We start from the raw sequence: 19,582 nt of genomic DNA on the forward strand, positions 1-19,582 counted from the left end.
TTTTTTAAAAAGATTACATCATCTCTGCCAGCCTAACCACCCTGCCCAGTGAAACGATTATCTCAAAGAACCCCATCTGATGAGATGAGCCCAGATGGACCTGAAGAGTCTCTGTCTGACATAGTACCTGGGGCATCACCTGGGTTGTACTCCCTATAAGAGAGTGATGAATGTTCCCACCACCAATCCCCATTTCTGCTTCTAGATCTGTAACCAGACTTAAGTTCCAGTCAAGCCCCAGAAGAGAAGTACAAAGTGTGACCCGGAGGAGGCACGCTGCATTCTAAAAGAACGGCTTGGTTCCTCTAATCTGTACAAACAGAAACCTGGAGAATACACGTGGGAGTGGCGACTCGGGGTGTGGGATAAAGGCGCAAGGAGCATAAAATTGGATCAGTGTGAGCTTCCTGCTCCCAACCCAGTAACCACAGATCCCTCACGTGTTTCAGGCTGAGAGGTTAGGAAAACATCAGAGAGTTGCGTGCTTGGTTCATTGAAACACGGATTATGTGGTGACCTTCATGCAATGTCAAGTTCAAGTATGCCTGCCTTGTGTACGCTGAAGGTGGCGACATCTGAAAGCTTAGAGAAATGAGTAAGTTAGAGCAGATTTATCAGGCTGGACAGACAGACCTCCCATGGAACACCCACAGGCATATCTAGTACTGCAGAGGACGGGGAATACATTTGTGTTGGGAATCCCAGCAGCACTGAAGGATGCTGGGATTGCTATTTTATGGTCATCCAATGAAGACACCGAACTGGCTTGGTGATCAGGAGCTGTGCCGCCAACTCCAAGGTACAGGGTTCGAATCCACCCACTGCTCTGTGGGAGAAAGATGGGCGCTCTCCTCTAGTGCGATTTACTTTACTGCCTCTGAAAACCCGCGGCAGGGTCAGCTCGGAGTCGGTCCCAACTAGACAGCCTATAACAACCACAAGCGGGGAGCTGTGGAGTTCGTCGGGAGTGATGACGCCCACAGCTCGCACCTCCGGGCAGCGTGAAGTCGCCAGCGGCTCTGTGAGAGAAGGGTGTGCAAGCTCCTCCTGTGTGATTTACAGCCTTGGAAACTTAAGGAGTTGTGTCCAGAGAGACAGCAATGCGTTTTAAACTACAACGGGTGCGCTGGGCCCCACAGTGGTAGGGACCAAGGGGAGGCACTAAACTGTCAAAGACAAGATCAATGTGGCCATCACTATGCACAGCAGTCACAGCAGCGGAGAGAACGACCTGAGGGGTACAGATCTGTGGTGGTGGCCACTTGGTACTGAGGGAGCTCTGGTGGCCTAGTGGGAAGAAGCTGTGCTGCAAACCCAAAGACACATGGTTTGAATCCCAGCTGCTCCGCAGGAGAAGGCTGGGTAATCTCCTCCTTTTTGTTTCACAAGCTCTGAAAACCCACTGGAGGGTCAGCTATGGTTTGGCTCTGACTCACCAGCACACAACAGCAGTAACTTAGTACACATGAGTGAAAACGATGGGAAATGTACTAACCCTGTACTTGAGCTAAAGAAGGGGAAGAATTCCAGGTCAGGTGACGACCAACTTCAATCCCTGGAAGACAGTCATGGATACTCATACAATCCCCAAACCTGGCCAGTTAACAGACCTACAACCCACTACAGGAAGGGTATTTGGGGTCCCGTTAAGGAAGTACACCATTACACAATACCAATCAGTCTTTCTCCCTGCCCTCCCCAAAAAGATCTGAGAGACAGACCAGGTGACAAGCTGAGATCTTCCACCTAAAGTGAAGGATGTTGTTGTTGTGTGCCGTTGAGCTGGAATCAACTCACAGTTGACCTCCAAAGGGTTTCCAGAGACAGTTAATCACATGGGAGGAGACTGTCCACCTTTCTTCCACGGAGCAGCTGGTGGATTTGAACCGTGTACCTTTGGGATAGCAGTGTAGCTTCTTACCACTAGGCCACCAACTCTCCCTAAAGAGAAGGATAAGGTATAGTAGGATTTGGCTCAGTTCACATCTAAAAAGGCAGCAGAGTGCCTGGGGGACTTCCCTGGATTGTGGAGGCAACACATTTTTATTTGGTGTGCTGTTCTATCCTATTTATCAGGTCAGAAAATTAAAAGACGAATTGTATTGGGGAAGTCTGCTGTCAGGGACCGCTTCAAAGTGCCAAAGAGCAATGACGTCAGTCTAGAGACTAAGGCGCGCCCAATCCAGGCCATGGTCGTTGCAATTGCTTGCTATGCATCAGAGAGCTGAGCAATGGATCAAGGATCAAGGATTACAGAAGAATTAACGCCTTTGAGTTGTGGTGCTGGAGAAGAGTACTAAACAAACCATGGACCACCAGGAGAACAGACAGGTATGCCTTAGAGAGGGTGAAACCAAGTTTCTCCTTGGAGGCTAGGATGTTGAAGCTTCATCTCACATACTCTGGGCACGTGGCCAGGAAGGACCAGTCTTTGGAGAAAGACATCATACTTGGAAGGGAGGGGAGGGACAGCGCAGGAGAAGAAGACCGTGGATAAGATGGATTGACTCAGTGACTGGGTAATGGAATTAGGTGTGTCAGAGTCAGTGAGACTGGCTCAGCATAGGGCATGGTTCAGAGCTGTTGTACAAAGGGTCGCTATGAGTCACAGGTTACTGGATGGCATATTAACAACAAGCAGGACCTACAATAAGAGATTTCCCATCTTTCTCTCACGGAGTGGCTAGTGGATTCAAACCAGGTTCCTTTGGGTTGCCAACACAACTCCTTAACACTAGGCCACCAGAGCTCCCTAGAATGGGACAAGGCTCTGCAATTGGTTCAAGTTTGCTCCGAACGCTGCTCTGTCACTTGGGACATAGGATTCTGCAGGCTCCAAGGTTTTTGAACTGTCAGTGGCAGATATAGAAACTCCCGGGAGTCACTGGCAGGTTCCTGTGGGGGACTCAGGATTCTGGCCCCAAGCCCTTCCATCCTCTGCAGGTAACTCTCCTTTGGAGAAACGGCTTTGGCTTGCCACTGGAGCTTGACACTCAGTCAGTGACTCTGCTTAGGAGAGATGGAGGGGTTGAACTGCATCTCACCAAGTCACCATGCGGCCTGAGATTCCCACCAAGGAGAGGGTGCTGCCTGACCTACAAAGCTAGACTTCACACGGCAACACTCTATCATTAAACTGGTCTATACAAGCTCGGCATTGAGCAGGACACGCAAGTAGGTGTATGCCACGTGAGGAAGTGGCCCAGATGGCCTTGGTCTCCCGTGCTGTCACGTCATCACATTATCTTCTCTCTCCCAGGTGGTTTCTATGGTCTCATGGGAGTGCCATCGGTGATCTGAGGAGAAGAAGGCTCGTGCCTAGTTCCAGACACTTCTGGAAGGCACCATTCAGAAGCGAACAATGGCAGCACCACCGTCCCTTGATGGGACACACAGAGGGAGCTCTGATCGAGCTGTCGTTAGATGCCAGAGAGTTAACCGCGGCTCGCAGGGACCCTATGAACGGCAGGTCTGAGCCCTGTCCTACCCTCCCGGTCTCTTCTGCTCAGGCCTCCTGAAGCAGCGACTGTGTCAGTCCATCTCGTTGCAGACCCTCCTCTCTTCCACTAACCCTCTACCTTTCCCAGTGTGCACGTCTCTTCTCAAGAATTAGTTCCCCATGAAGACACGCTCAAGGCATAGTCGCCTGTGTGCTATAGTCGTCTGTAGCACGCTGCAGTGATAACCCAAAGGTTGCATGCAAATCCACTCGCAGTAGCATCTCGGAAGAAGAAGATGGGAAGTCTCACCGGCTTGGAAATCCAAGCAGCCGTGGAAAGCTGACGGAGGGGCATTGCTATGGGCTGGAATCAACCGAACAGCAGCTAGTTTGAGTTCTAACTGCCGTCGAGCCGGCTTACACACCTGCCTCACTGACTCTGATCCCCTGAAGAACCCAGCCTAAGACACAGTCCCAGTGAAAGAAGGAGACCCATGATTCACTTTTTGCATCAGACAGATGCAAATTGGACACGCAGAGAAGTTGATGTAGATGCTGTTTTTTCTCAGGCACCCCCAGCACAACCCCCGACACTCACCCGGTATGTGTTATTGATGACGATGGGGTCAGGGTTCCCGTAGTTGGGTGGGTTTGCATAGGGGTCGTAGCCGAGCCGAGCCAGCATGGGGGCGATCTGGGCCATGTCCCTCACCACGTCCCCAGGGATGTGGCCGGTCCACTTGGAGAGTGCTTCCAGGTTCACGGGCTTGATGACCTGGTCTGTGGACCGCTCGATCCTGGGGAGAGAGGACAGGTCAGACCCAGGAAGGTTGGAGCCAGATGGCGCCTGGGAGGCCTTCTCTGCCCAGCAATTGAGGGCAGCGGGAAGGTCAGGGACTCTGGCCCTGGCCCTAACAACTACGAAACACTGGGCAAGTCACTGTGCCTCATCCTACCTCCTCTGTACAATGGGGATAAGAGCGTCTGGAGGGACACACGAAGGAAAACATCCTACAGGTGAACAAATTCTGCTTCTCTGACCCCCTCATTGACATTATACATGTAACTCCATAATTGTGCAAAGAGCATGAAGATTTTTGCCCTTGCAAAAAAAGAAATAAAATATCAAAGATAAAGCTCAAACCCCAGCCTTCCTAGTCCACCACTCCCTCTGTGTACCCAGCTTAGCATGGTAAGGGTTCCCCTTGTGGTACAAAACGTTAAGTCTGTTGTTATGCACCAGAAGGCTGGCAGTTCAAGTCCAACCAGAAGCGCATCGCAGGAAAAGATGATCCACATTTGAAAGATCGTAGCCAGGAAAACACGAGCTTGCTCTGCTCTACCAAGACACACACTGTGTGCTGGGGCCGACTCGACAACTTGTTTTTGCTTAGTGTTTTGGAAACTTTACCCTTCCGAGCCTTTTACCTGTGCCTTAAATAGTACAGCGGGTAAGAGCAGGCCCAGGAACCACACTGCCCAGGATAACATGCCAGCTGTGATGGGTGGCTTGGGGGAGTCACTTTAGCTCTCTGAGCCTCAGTTTCCTCCTCTATAAAATGGGGTGAACAGAACTTACCTCTCATCAAGCTGTCCTGAAGATTGTATGAGCTTATGCAAGGAAAGTAGTAATTCAAATATCACAGGGTAAATTAAAAACTCTCAAAAAGAATTGCCAACTATACACACGGGGCAAATGAATTCCGTGAATCTACTATTTCATTTGCAAGTTTTGCAACAGAAATGGTATGTTGTACATATTGTTAAGTCCGGGAGCTCTGGTGGCTTAGTGGTAAGGCATTGCACTAGCAATCCAAAGGCACACAGTTCAAATCTGCTGGTTGTTCTTCAGGCAAAAGATGGGCAGTCTCCTCCCACGTGGTATCCTGCCTCTGAAAACCCACTGGAGGGTCAGCTATCAGTCAGTTCTGACTCGACAGCACCCGACAGCAATGCCAGTGTTAACTTTGTTTTTCACTTAATCACATCTCATGCCTTTCCCCTGTGGTGAAGCATTCTATAGCACGAACACATCATAGCTTATTTTTCCAGGCTGGTTCGGAACGCTGGTGGCCGAGTCCGCACGGAAGTGCGTTGCTAACCCAAGGTCACACCTCTCTGGGGGTTCCACACGCCCAGTGGCTCCTGACAAGGACAATCTATCACCATGGCACGTGCAGCCTCGGACGCATGCTGGGGGGTCAGCGATGAGTTGGCTCTGACTCTGCATCAATGGGTGACCGGACACGTCTGTTCCTCTAGAAGGGACATGCACGTTACCCCCAGCATTCTGCTGCCGGACACACCTTATCCCATAGGTGAGTCCTTGCACTGCCCTGTGACATGTTCCCAAGTCACCCAGAGCCTGGAGATCTTACCAAGCTACAGTCAGGCACCTTGTAGAATGAGGGGCGGGCGGAAGGAATGGGAGCGAGGGCATATTTCTAGCTGCTTCTATCCCCACTCAGACACGACTTTAAGGCGGAAAAACCAAAACACAAATATGGAGGCAAAGGGAAGAAGTGAAGTGGGGGAAGTGGAGAGGGTGTGGGGTGGTGGTGAGAGCCTGGGTTTGCAGTCTGGAGATTAGATTTCAAGCTCAGCCCTGCCCCACGTGTGCGAGGTCTCTGTGTGTGTAAGGGCTTCGGCAGACACATGCCTTGTCTACGGGACTTGCCCACACAGGACGCTCCTAGCGGTAATGAAGCCTAACAGGCTCACTCAAAACAGCCGCCGAGTCTTTCCAACACAGGGAGACCTTCCACTGGGTTCCTGAGGCTGAACATCTTAACAGGAGGGGACTGCCCATCTCTCTTCCGTAGAGCAGCGGGTGGATTTGAACCACTGGAGATGAGCAGTCTTTGGATTACCAGTGCAATTTGGGATGGACTACACCACCAGGCCTAGTGGTAAGAAGTTGCACTGCAATCCCAAAGGCACATGGTTCGTGGCCACCAGCTGCTCCACAGGATATATCTGTGTGTCTATCTGTCTCTCTCTCTCTCTCTTTCTATATATCTCTATCTATAAATATATCTCTCCTCCCATGCGATTAACTGCATCTGAAAACCTGCCAGGTCAGCTATGGGTTGGTTCTGACTCATACGGCAGGCATGGTTCCTGTATCTTGGAACATTACAGTCTAGCATATTCAATCCTGGGACATCTCTGGACACTGCTGTGGCCAATTCCTTAAGCCCTGAGCAATCAATCTTTGTTCTAGTTTTCTACCCCAGAGGGTTGGTTTCTTTAGTCCAGTCTGACTGACTGATGCTGGCCGTTAAAAAAATTCCAGTCGTTTGGGCTAGTCTGTAAGGGAGTCGCCCTCCTAACGTCTAACGCTGGTTCTAACCCACCAGGGGTTCTGTGGGCCAGAGACAGGCACTGTCAAGTGATTTACAGCCTCAAAATCCTGCTGAAGGGTCAGGGATGCGTCAGTTCCATCTCCACAGCAATGCGTGACTGAGCAAGTGACCTGTCAGGTCTGGGTAAAGGTGGCCACTGCAATGGATTTTCAGACTCGGGGGAGAAACAGGAGCGCTGTGGACGGTGTGAAGGGTGTGAACAGTGGAGGTCGTCTGACTGTGGGAACCACCTTGAGGATAAGCCTACACATTATCCTCCCTGAAAACATACAAGGTTCTGATCCTCCTCTTACCCCATTTTATTTTTTTTCTTCTGTCCTTTATCAGGCAAATTTCTTTCATTATCATTTCTTCCTCCTTTTTTTTTTTTTTATTTTAAAGTTTTGTGTGTGTACCATCAAACCGGATCTTACAAGTACAGGAGATTGTCCCACCTTCTCCAGCAGAGCATCTGATGGATTCAAACCGCTCACCTCTATGATTGCAGTGCAGCTTCTTGCCACTAGGCCACCAGAGCTCGCCAGTCATTTCTTTTTAAATTTTTTTAAATACAATCATTCAAACACATTCTGTTTCATTCATGTACACTGTGTTTTACACAATCATTCCTATACATTGTGTTTAATATAATTAATTACTCACTATTGAGCTATGCTTTTTGTTACCGTCTCTTCAAGTTCCCACTGCATCCTCCTATTCCTTCACTCCTTCATCTGCCCGCTGAGCTCCGATATCTCGGTGACTTTCTCCCCTCCTTTTCCTGCTGCCCCACATCTCCCCCTTCCCATTTCGAAAAGTGATCCACGTCCTGCTTAGTTACCCTCCTATTTTCACAATAGTGTCTTGTGCAGTATTTGTCCTTTTGTTACGGAGTTATTTCCCTTGGTATAATGCTCTGTAGACATTCCCACGCTGCACAGTATTTTATGAATATGTTATTGTTCTCTATTACTGTATAATGTTCCACTGTATGACTATACTTCGGTTTCTTCTCTATCCATTCATACACTGATGGGCATTTGGGTTGTTTCCATCTTTTTGCTACTATGAATAATTCTGCGATAAGCTGTTGTTAATTCTTACTCTCATTTTATAGTTTATGAACGGGGGGCCTTTGGGAGGTTAGCTCACACAGACTTGAGCTGTTAATTCACATACATACGTGCCTCACTGGCTAGCTGAATCCACTGGCAGCTCCGAGGGAGAAAGCTCAGAAATCTCTGAGTTGGTTCCGATTTGATGGCAGTGAGCTTTTCGAGTAGGGCAGAAGAGGAAGGTGCTCTGGGGGCGCAGTTCATATTGAAGTGTACTGTGAACCCCAAGGCTTTGTGTCCCAGGCAGTTCGAATCCGCCAGAAGTCTCAAGGTAGAAAGAGGGACAATCTCCTTGCATTGTGGTGTTGTTGACTGCCATCGAGTTGAGCATGACTCATAGCGACCCTATAAACAAAAAGGCCAGACGCCTTTCTAGAACTATCGTCATTTATCAAAGTTCACGGGATTTCCGGAGGCATGTTGTTTACGAAGTGGATGCCACTCGGATGAAAGGCTGTTATGAGTTGGGAGCAACTTGATGGCTGTTTGAGGTATTATTTGCAGTTTGTATAGAAGTGGACAGCACCAAGTGACCGGGGAGCCCAGCCTGCCAAGCACCTGACTATGTGAGGGAGAAGAGCTGCTTCAAGTCTCTTGCTCAGCTCAGGACTTACAGCTACTGAGGATGGAGACTGGCAGGCACCAGCCACGGCAGAAAGGGTGTTACAGATCAGACTGTCTCTCCCCAGAGTGTTGGTGGAAATCCTATAACCTCCACTTAGAACAAACCAACAAAAACTCTGTTGCTACTGCTCACAGAGACCTCCTATGTCACAGAGCACAAATGAGGTCTAGAGGGTTTCTGTCATCTTCACAGAAACAGACTGCCGAGTCTCTCCTGCATGGAGCCGCTGGCTGGGTTTGAACCACCAGACTTTAGGTTAGCGGCCAATCATGATGCTGCCTACTGTGTATTAGGTTAATAACACTAGGTTAGTTGAGGTTCAGAGGCACTCATGAGGTAGGGAGAGTCTAGCGCATTGTTAACCATGAGAAAACAGAGGCACAGAGAGGTTAGGTCACTTGCTAAAGGACACACAGTTAGGAAGTGGTGAGGCTGGGATTTGAACTCAACTCCTTGCTTCCAGAACCTGTGCTCTGGACCTTCCCCACCCCTGGCTTATGACACAGCGTTCAAATGTTGGCTGATTCTCCCAGAGGAAAGACTGTCCCTCTCATTTGGACACTGATACCGTCTCAAAGAGGAAGAGTGACTTGTCCAATGCTGTGGAGGTAAAGGAAGGTGATTTGGTGGAAGAGTCTGTTTTTAACTGTCCCCCTTTCACAGATTTGTATTAATAACCAGGCAGGTGAGGCTCAGAGAGGTGCAGGAGCTCGCCCTAGGCCACACAGCTGAGGGCGACAGGGCCAAGCTTCCGCCAGGCTTGGAGAGGGCAGGCACTGGGGGGCACTCACTTGGATAGGGAGATGCCACCTGGCTTGCCGATCAGGTCCTCGTGGTGCAGGACTGCGTCGCTCCAGGTGATGCCCAAGAAGTTGAGGATGAGTTTGAGGGAGCGCTGGGGGTGCAGCACCAGCTGCTCGTAGTACACGGGCAGGCACTTGTCTTTGCCCACCTCCAGGCACTGGGCGTACATCACCTCGATAGCCCGGTTCCACTTGGTGAGGCAGTCCCGGTAGCTGCTGAGGTCGAAGCCCGCGATGGTGACCTTGCGCGTGATCATGGAGTGCACCGAGGCGCGGCCGTCCCGCACCATCAGCAGGAACTTGGAGTTGGGGAAGAGGCGCGACAGGTAGACGGACGACTTGAGCGTGAAGGGGTCCTTGTTACACAGCACGCGCGCAGGCTCCCCGTGCTTGGCGATCACCTCGAGGATGAAGGCCTGCATGGCTGCGTCCAGCACCTCGTCCGTCACGCCGGCCTCGTCCAGCCGCAGCTTCTCCCGGCTCGACTTGGCCCAGGCCTGGCGCATGGCCAGCACGCGCGGGATGATGCGCGTCTCCTCGCCGCAGCGCACCTCTGGGTGCGCGTCCAGCATGGCGCGCATCAGCGTGGTCCCGCTGCGGGGCACTCCGCCCACGAAGATGAGGGGCATGGCCTTGCCATAGCGGTACTCCACGTGGTTGGTGCCCGTCAGCACCAGCTCCTCCTGCTCCGGCTGCATGGCCCACCAGCACCGCCCAGCACTCCAGCACCTGCTGGCCCAGCTGGGCCGCCAGCACCAGGGCCAGGGCGCAGCCAGCCGCAAGCAGCAGCCTCCGCACAGACAGGCGCATGCTGGGCCGGGAAAGGCGCAGGCCCAGCCTGGGGGCTCGCTGCAGCGACAGGTGAGCAGGCGGCTGGGGGGCCTCACATCTGGGGGAGGAGGGGAGAGAGAGAGAGAGACACTAATCAGAGTTTCAGCAACCTCCCTTCTTCACTCCAGGCATGCGCCACAACTCCAGGGCTGCTGTGGTTATGCATCTGCATCCACCACTCACACTGACTCTACAAACAACAGCTCTGAACCCTGCCCCATCCTGTGCCATCCCCACCGCCCCTCTCACAGACTTTGGACATGTTGTAAGGAGAGGTCAGTCCTTTGAGAGGGACGTCATGCTTGGAAAGGTGAAGGGCCAGAGGAAGAGAGGGAAGACCCTCAAGGAGATGGACTGACATGGTGCAACCCCAAGGAGCAGGTCCAATTATCACCCCAGAGGGTGATGACATGCCTCTGAGGCTCATGAGCTGAGTTCAAATCCCATCTCTGCACTTTCTACTAAAGGACTCTGATGCACACCCATGTTCATCGCGGCTTTGTTCACAATAGCAAAGAGTTGGAAACAACCTAAGTGCCCATCAACAAACAAATGTGGTATATTCACACAATGGAATACTACACTGCATTGAAAAACAAGGAACTCATGAAATATTATTCAAAATAGGTGACCCTGGAGGACATTATGCTGAGTGAAATATCTCAGTCACAAAAGGACAAATACTGCATGGTGCCACTGTTGTAAAATGGGACTGATATCAGGGTTGGGGGGCAGACTGAGAAAGATGGGATAAATTATGTATACTTCATTGAAACAGATGAGAGAGAGAGAACTGTTTAAAAGGGATATATGATCAGGTATTATTGTCATGACAGGAGTCCAGAACCAAGGCTGCATAGTGGAGTGGACTTAGGGGGGAAGGTTTGAATAACAATGAAAGAATTTTTCTTTTACTTTTCAAAGAGAAGAACGTACTGGAGGGGAGTGGTGGGCAGGGAAAAAAGTGCAACAATGAGTGAATGGAAATCCAAAGTCTCTGTAAATTTCCATTAAAATAATAAAATAATGTTCAACAAAAAAATTTTTTTAAAAAATTTTTTTTCCACCTCAGTGCCCTCATCTGATGAGTGTAGAGAATGTTAACTGTTAACTGCTGGGTGATGAGAAGTCAATCTGGACTCACCTCAACCCCATATGCTGTCAGAGAACTACCCCACACAGGTTCTCAAGCTGGGATCTTTATGGGAGTCGTCTGCCAGGCTGTTATCCCATGGAACGTCTGGGTGGGTTCGAACTGGCAACCTCTTGGCTAGCAGCCAGATGCTAAACCCACTGCACCACCAGAGCTCCTTCGGTGAAAATGATGTTGTTGTCGTTATGTCCCTTTGAGTCAGAATCGACTCAGGGCTGACACCTCCCCCTGACCCCCAACCCGTGGGTTTTCAGAGGCTGTAAATCACAAGGGAACTTTAGTGGCTTAGTGGTAAGGAAATGCACTGCCAACGCAAAGGTATGGGGTTCAAGTCCACCAGATGCTCTGTGGGAGAAAGAAAGGCAAACTTGCCTTGTGCCATTCAGGGCCTCTGAAAACCCACTGGAGGGTCAGCTGTGAGTTGGTCCTGACTCCACGGCATGTAACAACAAATTACATGGGAGACCGTCTGCCTTTCTCCTGCAGAGCAGTTAGTGAATTCAAATCCTGTGCCTTTGGGCTGGCCGCACAGCTCCTTACCCACTAAGCCACCAGAACTCCCTGGAGAAGGCGAGGGTAGTGATAGCATTCACCACCAGAGTAGTGAATACAGTAACGCACTAGAAGCAGGTTCCAATGGCATGTCCGCTCCAGGCAGGCAGCGCCGTCTACCTGCCAGGCTCCCTGCCACCTCCTCAGCCAGCTCCGAGCACCGTGGGTATCACTAAGTACCCATGGAGTCACTGCATGGGATGAGCAGGCCTGGCACACAGTCGGTGTCGGGGACTCTCCCTAACAGAGGAGGAAACTGAGGCAAGGGTGGTCGTCAGCCAGGGTCTAGGGTGGAAAGTAGGCCCTGCCCAGTGTTGGCTGAGACGCCATGCTCTGTACATCTGCACACTTCCAGACTTACCACCCAAGAGTCTTCTTATATTATAGAACATACATACGCGGTATTGTTACGATTTTAGTTAAGTGTGTAACTGACATTAATTACATTCACAATGCTGTACAACTATCACCACCTCCTATTCCCAGCACATTGTGAGCCGCCCCGAGAGATACCCCACACTCATTTAGCAATACATCCATGTGTTTGTCATCCGCTCAGTGTGGATGAAGCGTCAGACCCTGTCCTTGGTGCTGGAGTCCAGCCAGCGGGCAAGGAAGGGCTCTGGCCTCAAGGAGCTCAAGTCTGACCGTCAACACAGCTTTCAAAGCTGAGGGATGACGTGGCCGAGGGTGTAGGGCAATCAGGGAGGGTCTCTCAGAAGAGGTGTCAGCCCAGCTGAGGTGTGGATGGCCGGAAGGGGCTGGCGAGTGAAGATTTGTCAGCACAACACTGTAGGCTGAGGGTCTTCAAGAGTCTGCAAGGAAGCTGCTAGGGCTGGAGAGGGTGAGAGAGATGGGGGCAGCAGCCAGGGAGGGCCTTTGGGGAAGAGGCAAGAGGGTGGCCTTCACTTGCTGTGAGGAGCAGGCCCACAGCATAAGAATGGAGGGACAGAGAGAAGCCGGGCGCTCCCAGAAGGGCTCGGGAACACTGGGGACAACAGGGGGACAGTAGGATTCAGGGTGCACCTAGGATGCCAGGCCTGTACCCCTCACCTCTCTCAGCATGGCTCCCTGAGAGAGAAGGGACCCAGCAGGAATGCACCAGATGACCTGGCCCAGAGCTGAGCCAGCTTACTGAGGGTTTAGACCCCCAAACCCTTGTGGAAAAGAAACAGTCAAGTCAGAGGGAGGGACTATCTCCAGCCAGGGGGGTAAAACCCGAGGAGGCTTTGCTACTTCCTGGCCTTGCGGCTTCGGGACAGTCATTTCCGCCTCTCAGCCACAGTTTCCTCAGCAGGAAAAAGAAAAAAAAAAAAACACACCACAAAACACAACAACCCAACCAAAACAGAGGCGGAGCTGCTGACCTCAAACAGCTGTGGAGAGGGCTCCGGGTGGCGATGATAAAGCTGAGATGTGCCCCCCCCCAACAATACCCCACCCCCCATTCTCTCAGCCCCGTGACTCTCTGCTTTGGAAAAAAGCACCCTTAAAATTTGCTGACATTGTTGCAGGGGGGGGGGGAGGCGGCGGAAGTGGTTGTCAAATGACACCAACAGCAGTGGAGCCAACTGCTGATTCGCGTGCTGGAGTGTGTCATGGGGTCCTGAAAGCAGACAGCCAGGCTCTTCTTCTGCTTAACCACCCTGATACTCAAGAGCCTGGACAACGCGGGTTCTCTCAGTCAGGCCTGGGATGGGGAAATCGAGGGGGGCTGGACAGGACAGAAAGCCACTCAGAAGCCCCTGTGAGCCCCTGGCTGCCTTGAGCAACCCTGAAAAAATCTCCCCTGAGAGCAGAATCTAGAACTCTACTGATGCATTTCAGTGTCAGAGCTCTGGGGGGACTGCTGATCACGCCGTAGACTGAGCAGATTTAGTGTGTACCCCTGATGCTCGTGGAGCACACGCAGTTCTGGGGAACCGGCAGGGTGAGGGTGCAGAGAAGCGGAGGAAGTACAGGTATCTGGGAGTTCAAAGTTGTGCAATGTGTCAGGGTGTGGGTGTATGGAAAGGGGGTGGGGCATGGTCGAGACCGCATACAGGCAGACAGACATGTTTGTGTCCGGGTGGGCATCTGAGGAATGTGTTTAGCGTGGCATGCATGGGGGGATTGGAGAGCTCTGGTGGCCTAGTGGGAAGGAGCTGCGTTGCCAACCCAAAGGCACGCGGTTCGAATCCACCAGCTGCTCTGCAAGAGAAAGATGGGCAGTCTCCTCTGGACTGCCTCTGAAAATCTGCCGAAGGTCAGCTATGAGTCAGTTTGTCCTTAAGAGCAAACGACGACAGGTATGGGGGTGATGATGGAAGGTTACGTGGGCCTGTCTACGTGCTCCCGGATGAGTGCACATGCCCCCCAAAATAACAGAAGATGGAATTAAAACTTTAAGAAAGCCAACTGAAGTTTATCCTTACCATGATTTGGAAACTGGGGCACAGGGTTGGATTGGCAGCAAACGAGGATACGAGCTACACCACCAGGCCTCCCCTGCACAGCCTGTACAGACGGGGGTTATAAATAACCAGACACAGAACAAGCAGTCACCTAGCTCGCTGGGAGAGCGATTCGTGTTTGATCAAGTGAACCAGGTACAGAACAAGAAGTCACAGATTCCAAGCCAGTACAGACATAGGTTATAAATAACCAGACGCAGGACAAGGAGTTAACACGTCTCTTTGCGAGAGAGATTCATGTTTGATCAAGGTGAGCCCTTTTATGCCATTAAATGATTATCTTTGTAGAAAGAATTGCTGCTTCTATTTGAATTATTTTATTCATCTACCTGCTAGGATGAGGCGCTGCGTGCTTTGGTTTTGAACAAGTATGCAGCATGGTATCCTCTAGTGGAGGTAAATCAGGGTCATAACTTGCAAGCAATGGCAGTCAGAGCGGTTTCAAAATCTGAAATCCAGCAGACATTTACTTCTGCTCTTACAGCGTGTATGGGTATCTGTGGTGTGTGTGTGTACACGCATCCGGGAGGGGTGTATATGTTCTATGTCTGTTTCTTTGGGTGCACATGTGTGTATATGTCTGTGTCTTTGCATGGCTGTATGAGGCGTGCATGGTGTTTATGTCTGTGTGTGAACGTGCAGGAATGTCTGTGCCAGATGTGTGTGGGATGCAACTATGTGGAAGGTGTCAAATGCATGTCTGTGTGTGTATATGTCTGTCTGTCTGCTGTGTGGAAGAGAAATGTGAATGTGTCTGTGTGTGTGTGAAGTGTTATGTATGGATATGTAGGGGTATATGACTGTAGGAGGTATGTGTGTATGCAGGGGTGTACATGAATGTTGTTGTTGTTGTTGTTATGTGTCGAGTCGCCTGCGACTCATAGCGATCCTATGTACAACAGCCCTAAACTCTGCTCTATTCTGTGCCAATCGCACTGTCTCTGACACTCCCATCCCGATTATCCCAGTCACTGAATCAATCCACCTCATAGGGGGCCTTTCCCTCCTGCGCCTGTCCTCCCTCTACCCTATTAAGCATGATGTCCCTCTCCAAGGCCCTGTCTCTCCTTGCAACATGTCCGAAGTATGTTAGACGGAGGCTTAGAATCCTTACCTCCAAGGAGCAGCTCAGTTTAACCCTCTCTAGGATGAATCTGTTTGTTTTCTTGGCAGTCCATGGTACTCTCAATACTCTTCTCCAGCACCACAGCTCAAAGGCATCAATTCTCCTTCTATCCTCCCCAGTCATTGTCCAACTCTCTGATGCATAACAAGTGATAGCAAAGACCATGGCCTGTATCAGGCGCACCTTAGTCTCCAAAGGGGCGTGTGGAGAGCTCTGGTGGCCTAGAGGCAAGAAGCTGGGCTGCAAACCCAAAGGCATGCAGTCGCAGTTGTGGGAGAAAGATAAGCAATCTCCTCCCCTGTGATTAACTGACCCTGAAAACCCAATGGAAGGGTCAGCTACAGTATACAACAAAAATACATACACGCGTGGATATATATGCACATATATGCCTTCGTGGGTAAGATGCTGTACTGCCAACTCAAGGGTTGTTGTTATGTGCCGTCAAGTCGCCTGCGACTCAGAGACCCTATGTACAACATCCCTAAACCCTGCTCTGTCCTGTGCCAATCGCACTGTCTCCGACACATCCATCCCAATTACCCCAGTCACTGAATCAATCCACCTCATAGAGGGCCTTCCTCTCCTGCGCCGTCCCTCCACCCTCCCAAGCATGATGTCCCTCTCTAAGAACCGGTCTCTCCTTACATGTCCAAAGTATGTTAGACGGAGCCTCAGAATCCTTGCCTCCAAGAAGCAGCCCGGCTTCACCCTCTCCAGGACGAATCTGTTCATTTTCTTAGCAGTCCATGGTATATTCAATACTCTTCTCTGACACCACAGCTCAAAAGTATCAATTCTCCTTCTATCATCCCTAGACATTGTACAGCTCTCTGATGCACAGCAAGTGACTGCAAAGCCCATGCCATGTATCAGGTGCACCTTAGTCTCCAGACTGACATCGTTGCACTTCAGCACTTTAGAGATATTTCTAACTGCAGACTTTCCCATCGCAATATGTCTTAATTTCTGGCTGCTGGTGCCAAGAGTGTTGACGGTGAAGCCAAGCAAACCAAAACTGTGAATAATCTCAATCTCTTCAACATCCATCATGATGCTGCCAATTGGCCCAGTGGTGAGAATCTTTGTTTTCTTGACATTGAGTCCCAACCCATACTGAAGACTGTAGTCCCTCAAGGGTAGGTGGTTCAAATCCACCAGCTGCTCCAAGGGAGAAAGATGGGCAGTCTTCTTCTGTCCAGTTTAGAGCCTCTGAAAACCCACTGCAAGGTCAGCTCTGAGCTGGTCCCAACTCTACAGGACGTAACAACAGCAGCAGTATATAAACACGGGGTTGCTTATGCGTATAGGGTGAGAGTGTAGGGGGTGGTGTGCATCTAGGTGTGTGTACACGTGTGTATATGAAGGGATGTGAAGGGTCTTTTTAAATCACTTGCTATACATCTGAAAGCTAGGCAATGACTAAGGATGACGAAAGAAGACCTGATGCCGTTGACTTGTGATGCTGGAGAAGATTGCGGAATATCCCTGGACTGCCAAAAGAAAATGTCTTAGGTGAGCTTTGGTGGCCTTGTGGCAAGAAGCTGCACTGCAATCCCAGAGGTGAGCGGTCTGAATCCACCAGATGCTCTGCTGGAGAAGGAGAGAACAATCTCCTCCTGTACCAGTCAGATCTGATTTGAGGGTACATACACACATCATCATCATCCTTTTTTAAAAATGTCTTGGAAAAGGTGCAGCCAGAGAGCTCACTGGAGGTAAAGACGGTGCAGCTTCATCTCACATACATGGCGCATATCGCTAGGAGAGGGTCCTCCTTGGAGACAGGCATCATGCTTGGAAAGGTGGACGGTGAGCGAAAGAGAGGAAAACCCTCAACGAGATGGGCTGACACAGTGTCTGCAGCAGTGGGCTCCTCTGTGTCAGAGATGAAGAGGACGGCGCAGGACAGGGCAGGGTTCAGGGCTGTTGTCCACAGGCTTGCTATGAGTCGTACTCAACTTGACAGCACCTAACAACAAACAACATAGGTGTGTACGTGTGTGTAGGACTGTACGTATCTGGAAGGGATGTTCGAGGTATGCATGCATGTATGGTATATAAGGGTGTGTGCACACGCATAAGAGAGAGAGTGTGTGTGTGTGTGTGTGTGTGTGTGTGTGTGTGTGTAAATGCATGTGTATCGGGGGTGGGTGAGGACATGCATGAACTTGTGTTTGGGGTTGGACGTGATCTGGACAGTGAATACTCAGGGAAAGGCCTACAAAGAGGATAAACAGAATTAGCAAAATGGTATCAAATGACCAGTTTTGGTTAATACGGAGCATTCCTTTGACAGGAGCACCTGAGCCTGTAAGAAAGCCTCTGAGGCCAGTGTTTCCACATTTACCGAGCACTCCGTCTGCTCAGGCATTTTCTGTGCCTTCTCAGGCGGCTCCCTTCAGGGTAGAAGACCTCACCCCACCCCAGCAGCTCAGAGAGACATAGCGACTTGTCCAAGGTCACAGAGGCAGGCCTGGGTCGGGCCACGGCCGAGTGATTCACCAGCAAACAGCTCAAAGTGGGCTAGTCAGAGGCAAGAGAGAGAGAGAGAGAGAAGCCAGTTTGGGAAGGAGGAGGAGACTGGGCAGAGAGAAAGTCAACCAGGAACGTGGAAGGAGCAACGGGGAATATAGAAGGAGAAGGCCACTTCCAGGCCAAACAGAGCCAGTGAGGCCGTCTGCAGGGACCAAGAGGCCCAGCCTGGGGCCTGGAGACCTTCAGCCTCAGGTTCAAACTCTGCTTGACAGGGCCCTGTATTAGGCATTTCACCTCTCTGAGCTATTTTTTCTAAAAAGAGGGAGGCTAAGACCTTTCCACAAGGACATGGGGAACACTGAACTAACACCCTAAAACTGCCAGCATGGGTAAGGGGGGAGGCCAGTGGGCCCTCATTCCTGCTGGACCCTGGGACATGGCCATGTCCCCCACCACTGCTGGGCTTTTGCCTGTCTTCAGCACAAGGAGAGTCCACCCTCCTAAGAGGCCAGGAGTAGAGGCCTGTCCTCCCTCCAGGAAACGGGGATTCAGCTCTTTCTGGTACAGACTCCCTGCCCTGTTGGCTGGACAGAGTAGAGAGAGCTGGCTGGGGGAGTCCGTGCAGTGGGCTGAGAATGGTGGTCAGGGCCAGGAAGGTGGCTGAGCGAGGGTCATCTCGGGAAGGGCTGGGTCCTGCTGGGCCTTCTAGATGCAGTCACCTGCCCTAAGCACACTCATCCCTGGCTTCCAGCCCTCCACCCTGCCTGCTGACAATGCCCACAGGCAGACTCAGAGAGGAGAGAGAGACGGCATCAGGGGTGGGCACTGTGGAAGAGACAGGCCCTGCAGAGCAACAGAGCCCTGGGAGAGACAAACAGTGCACTCAGCTGCTAACAAGAAGATGAGGGGCAGCTTCCCAGAGGTGCCGTGGAATAAAGACCTGGCAATCCCCTTTCACAAAAACAATTCTAGAAAATTCCTCTCTGGAGCACAGATCTATTCTGACACAGACATGGGGTAGCCGGCAGTTGGGAGTTGACTTCACAGCAACTGGGAAAACCCACGTTTCAACAGAGTGAGTTGATGGTGGAGAAGAGGAAGAAAGGCCTGGCAATTGGCGTCTAATAATCAGTGCCTAGAAACACTAGAGATTATAATGGTTTATCAACAACTCATCCTGGGGATGGTATAGGGCTGGATACTGCTTGGGTCACCATGAGCAGGGGACAGCTGCATGCACTAAGTCAAACTCCAGATGGGGAGGGTGCCCTGGTGTAACCCCAGCAACCAGACCCCTGTCCCCAGCAGCCACAGAACACTCAAGCCTGGTGTCTCTTGGGACACAGTCCAGTGGAGTGGGCAGTGGCGACAGGGGGAAGGGCTGCCCGCTTGGGGTTTCAGGCTGTGCTCTGAGCAAATAAACCCAACTAATGGCAGGACATTTGAAGCTTTTCTGGAGGTGGTGGCTTGGGTCCAGCTATGCCCAGGTGGCCCTTGAAATGCCAACGTGCCAGAGATTCCTGCCAGCTGGGCAGCTCTTGCTCCTACAGGCCTGGACCTCCCCTCCTCCAGTGAACATGGGCTCGCTCAGGGTGACAGGTCACAATGGCCAGGGCCTCCACGTGACGTGGAGAAATGAATCCCGGGGAGCAGCTTAAATTTA

The 19,582-nt window shown here is 51.1% G+C and overlaps 1 protein-coding gene across 1 annotated transcript in view; it reads right to left on the reverse strand.

The window, feature by feature from the left end:
- The window catches only part of TPST2 (tyrosylprotein sulfotransferase 2), a 30,323-nt gene extending 11,649 nt beyond the window's left edge, over window positions 1–18,674 (reverse strand). The window contains 4 exon segments of the mRNA XM_006903699.1: window positions 4,038–4,236; window positions 9,315–10,025; window positions 10,027–10,215; window positions 18,639–18,674. Of these exon segments, the coding sequence (XP_006903761.1) occupies window positions 4,038–4,236; window positions 9,315–10,025; window positions 10,027–10,136 (1,020 nt within the window). The 5' untranslated portion in view covers window positions 10,137–10,215; window positions 18,639–18,674.
- Between the last annotated feature and the right edge of the window lie 908 nt (window positions 18,675–19,582).

Source organism: Elephantulus edwardii, unplaced genomic scaffold (genome assembly GCF_000299155.1).
Source record: "Elephantulus edwardii isolate Elephantulus edwardi_28Jun2011 unplaced genomic scaffold, EleEdw1.0 scaffold00089, whole genome shotgun sequence".
NCBI classification, from domain to species: Eukaryota; Metazoa; Chordata; class Mammalia; order Macroscelidea; family Macroscelididae; genus Elephantulus; species Elephantulus edwardii.